An 11,404-nucleotide genomic window follows, 5' to 3' on the forward strand; every position below is an offset into this window, starting at 1 on the left:
GCTTGGGATATTCTGGTTGGTCTTTACGTAAGTCGCAATGGGGCTAAAATTGCATTGCTACGTAAAGAGCTGGAGTCAAAGATTATGCATGAGGAAGATGAAATGGACACTTTTCTTACTGGTATCAAGGATATTGATGAGAAACTTATTTTTGCGGGTGAAGTCATTTTTGTCATTTCCCTTGTGCAGACTATTCTTGATGTTTTGCCAGATTCCTACCAGAATTTTGCTAGTACTAGGGGACTTATGACCCAAGGAAATCTTGAAGTTGTCAAGTTTGATGCATTATGCACATTGTTGTTACGAGAGTCACTTTCTAGAGAAAATAGGGCTAAATAGCGTGCAATTGAACATGCCTTTATTGTTGCTCAAAGAAAAGGTGGTAGCAGTAATGTAACCACTTCTCATGGTTCTTCTGCGAGTGGAAAGGCACCTATTCCTAATGCTTCTAGTGGCAACACTTCGTATGGAAATTCTGGTGAGAAGGGCAAAAAGTAGATGCGTTGCCATTATTGTAAAGCTAGAGCTTTGAAGGTTGAACCAAGATTTGAGCAAAAGAAGGGCTAAACATATGGATATTAAGTTCATAAGTAGAAGATTCAGAGGGGAGGCTAGGAGAGGTGAGAGAAGGGTTAGCTAGGGCTTTAGCAAGTTTCTCTAGTATAAAAGAGTTAAAAGAAAAGGTGGTAACAGTAATGTAACCACTTCTCATGGTTCTTCTGCGAGTGGAAAGGCACCTATTCCTAATGCTTCTAGTGGCAACACTTTGTATGGAAATTCTGGTGAGAAGGGCAAAAAGTAGATGCGTTGCCACTATTGTAAAGCTAGAGCTTTGAAGGTTGAACCAAGATTTGAGCAAAAGAAGGGCTAAACATATGGATATTGAGATCATAAGTAGAAGATTCATAGGGGAGGCTAGGAGAGGTGAGAGAAGGGCCAGCTAGGGCTTTAGCAAGTTTCTCTAGTATAAAAGAGTTGAAAAACTAATAAACAAGAACGTCGTCTTTAACCTTAGTAGGGAGAGAAGAAATCCAATTAATACAAGCACAAAATCTAGTAGGTTTAGATTAAAGAGGAAATAAAGAATTTGTTAAGATGATGGACCATGTACCATAAAAGATAATCTAGCCAAATGATACCATCCGTATAATTTATGCTATTTTTGTAGCAGTAGCATTTAAGGGCCTAAAATCATTCCAATAGTTTCTAAAATACCCTTTGTTGGCAGATTCATGTGTTAGTTGTGTAAACCCTGGGAGGCATAGAGCACTAAAGAAAAGACTAGACATAATTGAGACTAGTTAAAACATATTTAAATTAAGAAAGCCTAAATAGAAATAAATTAGTCATGGCCATTACCATGGAATGATTTACGATCATGACAAATAATTTGGAATCCATAATCAAATGAAACTAGAAAGAAAGAGTTTCTAGAGGGAGAATCTAGTATGTGGCCATGATTTTAAAAAATCCTTATTCCTGCAAACTCTAGAGATCAGTAAAATAAACGGTGCAGCATTGCAATCCACTTTTGCTAAATTGAGAGTTGGCATGTCGCTCTCAACAGGCGCCAACCATCGAAGTCTCTCTCTCAAGCAAGAAAGCGGTGGACAATTCTCTCTCTCTCTCTCTCTCTCTCTCTCTCTCCAGCCAAGAGCAGTAGAGGTTTCTCTTAGGTTGCCTTGCTCGCTCGTGCAATTATGAGACTGAAGCCGTGTCCGCAAGTGTGTGGTGAGCGGCTATCATAGGAGTCTTTCTCTCTCTCTCTCTCTCTCTCTCTCTCTCTCTCTCTCTCTCTCTCTCTCTCTCTCTCTCTATTTGGGGCAGATTGGCAATCTTGTCCTGATGTGAAGAATGTCGTGAGGCTGCAGGTAGAGTTTGCCAACCAGCTGGGCCACAAGGAACTTTTAGATCATTCCTACATTGAAAAAAAAAGGTTTTCCCATATACTTTTCCTACTTTCAATGCACGCATGTAGGAAAAGTCCAAACTAGGAAAAGTGAGACATTTTCCTACATATGTAAGTAGGAAAAGTTGGGATGTAGGAAATTTTAAAGTGTAAGGTTCGATTGTAATACCCCAAGTTTGTGACCATAGATGTTTCCCCCATCTTCCCACTTGTACCACCCATCTAGCGTGACAATGCCATTTGAGGAAGTTATGTCACTCTCACTCTCAATCTTGGGATTCAACAAAAATTTTAACGAAGTGTTGGGTCTTTACCTTGGCCGTCTGGGCCACCACACTATTATACAAGATCATGCTCATGTTAATTGGACACTTTGTTGTCTAGAGCTCTAGAGAGAAGCAGGTTGAAAAGCTTCTCAGACACATATGTGGGGTTACTAATGGCCTCAGCTGTGAATTTATATGTTGGTTCTATTCCAAAGATGAAGATGGGATTCCTTGGCCACCTAATTTCCTCTTTTTTATTTTCTTTGGTGTTTCATTCAAAAAGTTGTTGACCTAGTCAGTTGTACAAGGTTGAGCTTTCTAATCATATGGTAGTCTGAAAATGTGTGAAATTATTGCAATAGTCAACTAAATTTTCCTTTTGTTGATAGTTACTGCAACAATATCACAGTTGAAGGTATCTACCACCTTCTTAATCACATACATATCAATGGCTACTTCTAGCAAAAGTTACATCCCCCAATTTCGGAGACACTCTTTCTCATTATCCTTGAAAACATACTTGATGATGGCTTGGAAGGAGATAGTTGTGTGTTGCTCCTCTTCTTCTATACTCTGTGCAATGGCTACCAACTCCTTCTTCATTTCTTCTAGGACTACTTACATCACTTTGAAAGCTTTCATCTTGCCCATATATGAAGTTTGGAGAGTGCCTTAGTCGAGAATGAGATTTCAACAACATTTGAGTGAGGAGGTAACTAACATGTTTCTTGGTCATGGTATTGCAGAGCTTCTGAGTGGACCATCCTATAAATTGCAATAAATAGCATTTGAAGCACTTCAAATCTGAGTAGACATCGTTATTGTCAAGATATTCTTGAATGTAGAGCTTTTTTTCTTCCTAACTTCTTATTTATATTGAGATATTGATTAGAAAATTCAAGGTTAATTTTTGAGTTTCTTTCCACCTCGACAAATTTCCCCCTTGTTCCTGCATGCGAAGACCATCTGATGCTAAGTAGGATTATTCTATTGGTCTTGGCTTTGGTATGCTTGGCTTCCAAGTGTTTGATCTAGCCTATCTTTTTGGTGTATGATCTGGTGCTTGGTGGGATTGGTCAAGTTGTATGATCATCCTGACCTACACCTTGGCTTTGATCCAGAGCATCTATATCATCATCATTGTCATCATTATCATCCTTTTTAGAAGAATCAGGATTGAACTTGGTACCCTTTTCCTCCTCATCGTCATCCTCACTTGCTTGGAGGTGCTCAAGAAGTGTTTGATTTGCTAAAGCACTTGTATATTTGGTGGCTTTTCAAAATGGAGGATGGTACTTTCAATATAATAAAGAGCTTCTTAAGCTCATCCGGGTTTCCTTTTGAAACTTGGGGTGGCTACGAAAACCCTCATCAGAGCTTCTATTCGACATATAAGCCGATTACACTACAATTTAATTAGTAAAGTTATTCCTTATCAAGGAACTAGTCTTGCTTGGTGGGTCTTACTATATAACATCTATAGAATAATCATGCAGCACATGCCAATTGCGATCAAATCTAGCTCATTGAACTTAGGGTCTAAAAGCACTACTGAAGGACATTTATGTTACCCGCGTTTGTCTTCATTTCAACTTTTGTACAACTTATTCAAGGCAAGGTTGTTATAGCGTTGCATGTTTGATCTGTGAGTACAAATTAAGTATTGTAGCAGAGTTGTTGATGTAGTCATGCAGATGAGCTTCATCTATAATACATGCACCCAAGGTACAATTCATCACGTCTACGACTGGTTTTCTTTCACGAATAATGGTCAACAACTAAAGCAATTCAAGGTCGTTCTGAAAGAAGTGTTACTTGAGGATAACCATCATAATCTTGATGTGATCGATCTTGCTAAGCTTTTTTGTCCTCATGTCCACTTTGACAAAAGACGGAGGTATGCTTGTGGCAACAAAATTTAAGTTTAAAACGTTTTTGGAGCTAAATGTTCAAATTTCACAAGGCACCAGGGAGGAAAGGCCAAGAAATAAGCTTAGCCTCTCGAGTCCCGCCACTGCACTGCTACGTTTACGAAAATCGAGTGTGTGTGTGTGAGAGAGAGAGAGAGAGAGAGAGAGAGACAGACGCCCCGCGCACACACACACAGAAAGAGAGAGGGGGGGGGGGAGGCGTGCCATTGCTACAAAACAACAGTACGTTGTCGCTGTGAGGGGCCGGAAACTAGAGAGCAGCACCTGATCTGCGCCTCTTGCGGGGCTGCCTGCTCAAGCTCGTCCGCCTGCCCACGCTCGTGCCGTACTCCAACTGCGCCAGGTATCTTTTAACGTTTCTTTTAATTATAGCCTAATGACCTTTTGGTAAAAGGAATCTTTTAATTTAATCATAGCCTAAAGGCCTTTTACCAAAATCCTCAAAACACCCGCCTTTCAGTGTTGCCAAAATCCCAAAATGCCCTTCAATGTTGGCAATTTTTAAAAGGGAAAATTACCAAAATACCCATCTAATTTGTGAAAACTCTCAAAATACCCCTCAAATTTCAAAAACTCCCAAAACACCCCCAAGAATTAGTGACATGTAGGCCCCTAATCAACCTCACAAATGTCTCTATAAACGACTTCTTTTTGCGGGCTCTTCAAATCAAATTGTTCATCTCTTTAGGAACAAAAACAAAGATGTCTCTATTTGTGAGCTCACTGGTGAATATAATTTCGTGTAAGACATTAAAAGACATTTCTCCATTGTCATAAACATGACACTATGTAAAAATTGGGGCAAACCCCTTTCAACATTACTAAATGGCTCTAAGTTTTGTGCGCTTTCTCACTTTTGTAGGTGGAATTACACTAAATCTAGGGCTTTTTCAAGCATGATTGTTCAGTTGGTTTAGGGTCTCTTATTAATAAATCCATGGTATAGAGAAGTTTATAAGCATATATGGTTTGATACTATGAAGAGATAAGGATTTATGAATGTGTGTGTGTGTGAGAGAGAGCGAGAGCCAAATGAGGGTGCAATCTTTTATGCTCTTGATCTTTTAGTAGGACAATGTTTGTAAGAAAAGAACCTTTTGATTATAAGGTGCACTCGCAGTTGGTGCAAACAACTTTCGTCAATTTGCGGCAACATGGTGCACAATATGATCTATGGCCAGAGAAAGAGTATTTCTTGTTTGGTTGTGGAAAACCCCCCACCATCGGAGTTACCATTTTTTTGGACGACCCAAAGGACTGGTACCTGAATCTAGGGTTGACTTTAATCAAAGAGACACTAGGTCTTCTGTCTTATTATAAGATTTCTTATCTTGGCTGCAACATTGTACCCACCTATGTATTGGGCCTTAGGCTTAGCTATTTGATGACTATGTTACCTAGGAGAAAAATAACATTTTGTGATTTGACCCCATTATTTCTGGGGGGGGGGGCGCGCGCGCGCATAAGAACCTAATGTTTAGTGATGTATGATTGTTTTGAGAAGACAGAGTACGTTATGTATTTTTAAAATGCAAACTCCTACTTAAGGTTATGGGGAACTCTCTCTCTCTCTCTCAATCAATCAATAGGCTACTTAAGATTTTAGGCAACTTTAAATAGGCTACTTTTTGTCTTCCATGACCATGTACTCAAATCCATTCTTGAAATAATTTTTTTTTTGGCACAAATTTCAAGATATATTAAGTCATGGCACCCCAACAATGCCCATATCTTACTCTCTAAAACGTTATGTTTTCTCAATATTTGCTACATATGGGAGGGAACAACATTGTTTATCGATGTCGATGTAGCTATCGACATTCTTGACTTGGATATCCAGATGTTAGTAGAAGCACATTTTATGCACATTACCAACAAGATGCGTAAGGGAAAACTCACCCTTCTATACAATGCACAAATCTCCTCCTATGACTAATGAAAGTGACACATTTGTGGAAATTAGTAGTGCCACAATACCAGAATCCCATCAGGCAAGGCGCATGTGGTGTTCTTGCAAGGCATTTTGCAACGGGGGGCAATTAGTTAGCTTGGCTACTTATGCAAGGCATCAAAATAACCTCGAAAGATTCGAAAAGCTTGCTTCTAACCTTGGGTTGGGATCAAATTCCACATTCTCTAGTGTCCTTTTAGATGAAGTTACTACTGAAGTAGAGAATATACAAGCTAGTAATGACAAGGTTCTTAATGAGGTTGGTGGATCCAGTCATAATGTTGATAATGATCTCTCCCTTGATGATCAAATAATTCAAAGAATAATTGAATTGCAAGCTTTATGGGACAAACATCAAGTGTCCTTGGAGTTTCAAGATAGCATGCTTAGAATCCTCTTCGGTGGTATGGGAGGGCTTGGAGTCATTGGACAGGCACAAGATGTGAACAAACCCAAGTTTGAGTAAGCTTCTTGTGCAATTTCCAAACACATGGGATGGATCTCTTGATGACATACATGTACCGGCATGCCTTGACCAACTATCCTTGTTTAAAGATCATACAAAATAAAGGTATACTCATTGGAGGCAACAAACAAATAAGGAGGATTGCCACCATTGAAGAGAAAAGGTTTGTTGCAAAGTGCTTGCAACTTGAAATCTCAAGAGTGATAATCCATAAAAGGTAATGTTTAGAGGAGAGGTGTACAAGATAGGTGACAATGTAGTGGTTTCGTGTGATGAAGAGACTACTCCTTCCTCTAGTGTGGGACATTGGAAAGCTTGCATCAAGGTCTTTTTCTATGTCAAGCACAATGAAGATCTAAAATTATTTTTTGGGGCTGACTATTATTGGCAATCAGTATCTCTTGTCGGAGCTCATGAAAGCCTGGATATTGACAAAACTACAAGTATGAGTATTTTACAACCCACTTTTATGCCCTATAGATGGGATTGTATACAACCAATAAGTGCTCTTCTACATAAGTTTGTGCCATTGCAACATGGTTCTCATATTATTGCATATGAAGCTCACGATTTGGCCCTTAGAACACGATTAGTCCAACCAAGATGCATTAAATGCACTCCTCCATGGATAGAGGAAGATGATGTTGTTTTGATGAAGCCAAAATGTGATCCTCTATGCTCCTCAAAGGATCTCAAATATGTAGTTATACAAAGTGTAGACCATGCTCACAAAAAGGTCAAGGTTGCATGGATTGGACAAATACACCAAAGGGAGAAGAGATGGAAGGTAATGAAAGAGGATGATGAATGGAAAGATTGGTGGTTGAGAGTAAATCCTCCACAGAGATGGCACATACTCAAAAAAGAAACTTATCTTTGTTAATGGAGGATCCAAGTTAGTTTCTACTATGTGGCAATCATGACTATGTACATGGTATGATCTTCAACTTATGTGAAAATACATATAACCAAAGTTTTAATAAAGTATCAATTTAATTGATGAAATGTTACTTTTATATAGGATTGGAATGGCAAGCTTCAATGTAGACACAATGGAAGCTATGAGGAGAGAAATGGAAACAAATAAGATCTTTTGAGATATGATTGCCTCATTGTTGCATGACAGTACTTCATCGCATCCACCATCGAAGCTGCAAGAAGGTACAATTTTCTTTAATCACTTGTAATTGATATATTAATTTTGTTTGTAATTTTTTATAAATCGTTTAGTACTCATGTTTTAACAATTGTATATGTAGCCATGCCAACTATGTCAAAAGTAGATACTATCCCTATACCCACATATGACAAAATCTTCAAACCACCGGAGACCAAGCATAGGGTTAAAAACAAGTTGTATGGAAAAGAACTTCTACAAAAACACTTCAAAGATCAACATTTCATTATGCTTAGTAACTACCGGTTGGTTCAAAAATGGTTCAAAGGGTATGATGTGCCTGAGGACCTATGCCATAAAAAGGAAGAGAGAGAAAATTGAGAACATCATTCGACAAAATCATAACAAGTTAGGGCCTCTAGTATTTAAGGATGTTGCACCATACAAGTGGAAAATAGAGGACATATATGTGCATCTCCTCTCGTATTGGCAATCCAAGAGGAAACATTCAAGGCCACAATCTCTCTCTAAGGAAAAGGTAAAACCTTTTCTACACATTCTTTTAACAATTCATCCTCTTCCTTTTAGAGATATCACTAATAAGTAAATTATTCTTGTAGAGTTATCTTTCACATGGTGCTGCTGCCCAAAATATTGAAGAAGCACTTTCTCTCCCTAAAGTAAGAAAATTTATTCTCTCTTTTTGTAGCTTACATACATCTCAAAAGCATTGAAAAATCTCATATGGATTTCTCTTACATTACTATTTCTTTTGTTTAAGGTCATTGATGCTACTGCTTCGAGTGAGAAGAAGAATGAGCAAGATAAATTATCACATATGGTACTATATTTGCTTCAATGATTTTACAACTAATTTTTAAAGTTATGTATGAAGTATAGCTATAAAAAAAATTATTCTCTTTGAGTATAGTATGACTTCAACTTCCCAAAGTGTTGTCTATAATGCTTTTCATTGACCATAGAAGCCCATGAAATTTTTAACTTTTATATTTGAAAATTGTGATATGAAATTTAGGTTACTACTACACCAACAAAGGATCGTAACTATGGAAACTTCACTCAAGACTTTGAGGAGTCTAGCTTTTTTGAAGAACCACAAAAAATGGGCGGATTTTTAGAGATAATCACGGTTTAATAAAAATATAGCTAGTACACTAAGCATGTAAGTAAACCATTTAAGCTTATGATATATAAGCCTCTCATTTTCACTTGTAAATAGATAGATTCATGTTGGAAATGAAAAGCTTTGAAGGTTTACAATGCTACATTTTTTTATGAGGTAATCCACAAACATAACATGTTTTTTTAATTGAGATTATTGAAACAATAATCATGACTTTTCTCATTTGCTATAGGATCTTGATGAATCTTATGTGGGGGATGAGATCCCAACTTCATATTGTGATCTTTTAAAACATGGAAGTATGAAGGGAGTAGGTGTTGTAAAGGAAGGTGCTTCTTTGCTCAAAGGCTATATTGTAGGGGCACAAGAGGTAACACTTTTTGGCTTTCTAAAAGAAACCCTTAGTGTTGTGTTGGGTTAGGGAGACTCTTTCCATTTCACATCGTGACATGATGGAGATTTACCTTTCATTTCACATCCTCACATGTCTATACTTATCTTGAATTCTATTGTTTTAGAATGCTAAAATGAAGCTTAAATTTTAGTAAATTTTACACACGCACATGTTTTTTTTTGCATTCTATTGTTTTAAAATGCTAAAGTGAAGATTCACTTTGCATAATTCTAATAAATTCTATACACACACATATATATTAATTAGTTCTTTTTATTTCACATTTCATTTCACAACTTCACATGGCTTTACATTTCTTGCATTTTATAGCTTGATTCTAGTCAGTGTTAACGTTCGAGAAAGTCTCTTTTATTAAATGGTTGCTGATCGAGCTTCTTCCTCACAAATAAGAAAATCAGAAATACTAGCGGAAATTTTGAGATCTGCAAAATTTTTGGATGACTTTCTCATATATTTCATTGGTTTTTCTTCCGTTTACCATGGTTTGCAGTTAGCTAGTCTCGATTTTAAATCGGCTCAAGACTAAGCTGAGGCAATCCTTTCTCCAACACTAATACTAGTTTAATTCAATCTAACAACTTTATCACTTTCTTATTGTTTTTGAAAGCCTTCGTGACCCTTTCAGTTGTTTGTTTACAAATTATATTCCTTGTAATAAATATCATGTCTTTTCATTTCATAGTTTCTTACTTGTTGTTATAGGATTGTGGTGATGTAAATCAAATTTCACATCGTGGTTTTCCTCATCTTGGGAGTGTGAAGAGCGTACATGCTCCCAAAGAACATATTGCTTTGGGAGATAATCAAATTTTAGTATCACAAGAGGTAAGAACTTTTATGGTTACATTTTATCTTTAAACTGAATATCATCTATTCTTATTCCCATGCATGCCTAATACATTGCATAGATGAGAACTTGTTCCAAAATTGGAAAGGAAAGTAAAGTGGAGCAAAAGAATGCCAGAGTGAGAAAAGTAAGCATATAAAGCTAATGATTCATTTAGCTTTAGTACCATGCATTTACTTATGTTCTGCAACTTGACACATCTAATTATATAAAATCCCTATTGTCTCAATCCATGCATAGGTAACCGCAAAAATGAGATCCCATAAGGAAGGAAAGGTCGCCCTCAAAGCTCCCAAGGTTAAGAGAGCAAAAGTACAACTAAGCTTTTAACATTAATATGTGGATTTCTATATTCTATTAAAACTTAAGAATGACTAAAGGATATTCTTTTTATACCTTATGTTATTATTAGTTGATGGAGCACGAGAGCTTGATCAAAGAAAAATGCATCTCTTCAACCCTCTCAAATGAAGTAAGAAACATCTCTTAAATTTCTCTTAATCATAGGTCATTTTCAATTGTTTCATTAGTGTGCACATTCTCACTTTGTTTTTGTGTGGTTGTAGATCAAGGAGATGCAACTAGAAGATCTTGAGACCATTTTGCTCAAATACATGGGAGAGGGAACAATAAGTAGTATGTACTTCTCATTAAGAAGTACATACATTAATTTTAACAAAATAGAGCCTAGCTTTAGGTCTTTTTGTAGTGATGTAAAACATTCCGATAGTGCGACCATGGTTCGCAAGATTGTAGGTTGGTTGATAGATACTAACAAAATAGAAGTAATGTTGAAAGACAATCCTCTTAGTATAGAGGACATTGTAATATGTGGTTGATGACACTCAAGCTCAATTAAGACACATGTTTTCAACTTAATTTTTTTTTGTCATATTTAGGTAAATTTTTTTCTTTTCGAGTGCCTTTAACAAAATGATGTGATGCATTAGGATAAAGTGCAATAATTTGAGTTTGGAGATCTCTTTGATACCATGTGCTACTTGTCATGTTTTATGGTAATCTTCACACCTCAAAAAATAATTCCTATATGGTGATCTTCAAACCTTAAAAAATTCCTGCATAGGGAAATAAATTAATTCCTATATGGTAATTTCCACGCCTTATAAAATCCCTATATAGCAATGTCTTTGGTTATCTAGGGAAATAGGTTGTCACATATGAAGGCTGTTCTGTTCCACATATTACTTTCTAGGAAAAATTACCAAAACACGCCTCTAATTTGTGCAAATTCCCAAAATACCCCTCAAATTTTAAAAAATTCTCAAAATATTTCCAATATTTTGTCATAAATTCTTTAAATGCCCTTCTAATTTTTCAAAATACCCAAAATGCCCCTG

At 36.8% G+C, this 11,404-nt stretch overlaps 1 protein-coding gene across 1 annotated transcript; it reads left to right on the forward strand.

Annotated features, from left to right (window-relative positions):
• The first annotated feature begins 4,312 nt into the window (after positions 1–4,312).
• On the forward strand, positions 4,313–10,887 carry LOC147424358 (uncharacterized). The gene is made up of 10 exons (XM_086500550.1): positions 4,313–4,449; positions 7,545–7,684; positions 8,261–8,320; positions 8,422–8,481; positions 9,017–9,154; positions 9,902–10,024; positions 10,108–10,173; positions 10,287–10,343; positions 10,459–10,518; positions 10,613–10,887. Exons 2-10 carry the CDS (start codon positions 7,643–7,645, stop codon positions 10,883–10,885), a joined length of 879 nt encoding a protein of 292 aa, XP_086356676.1. The 5' UTR covers positions 4,313–4,449; positions 7,545–7,642; the 3' UTR covers positions 10,886–10,887.
• The last annotated feature ends 517 nt before the right edge of the window (positions 10,888–11,404 follow it).

This window comes from Adiantum capillus-veneris, chromosome 25 (assembly GCF_014529385.1).
Source record: "Adiantum capillus-veneris isolate H3 chromosome 25, ASM1452938v2, whole genome shotgun sequence".
Taxonomy (NCBI): domain Eukaryota; kingdom Viridiplantae; phylum Streptophyta; class Polypodiopsida; order Polypodiales; family Pteridaceae; genus Adiantum; species Adiantum capillus-veneris.

What these genes read in the sequence shown, in the direction of transcription:
- LOC147424358 (XM_086500550.1), top strand. Translation starts at nt 7,643, where the DNA reads ATGACAGTACTTCATCGCATCCACCATCGAAGCTGCAAGAAG. An exon ending in AGAATGCCAGAGTGAGAAAA is followed by an intron (nt 10,174 to 10,286) that starts GTAAGCATATAA and finishes ATCCATGCATAG; the next exon opens with GTAACCGCAAAAATGAGATC. An exon ending in CTTCAACCCTCTCAAATGAA is followed by an intron (nt 10,519 to 10,612) that starts GTAAGAAACATC and finishes GTGTGGTTGTAG; the next exon opens with ATCAAGGAGATGCAACTAGA.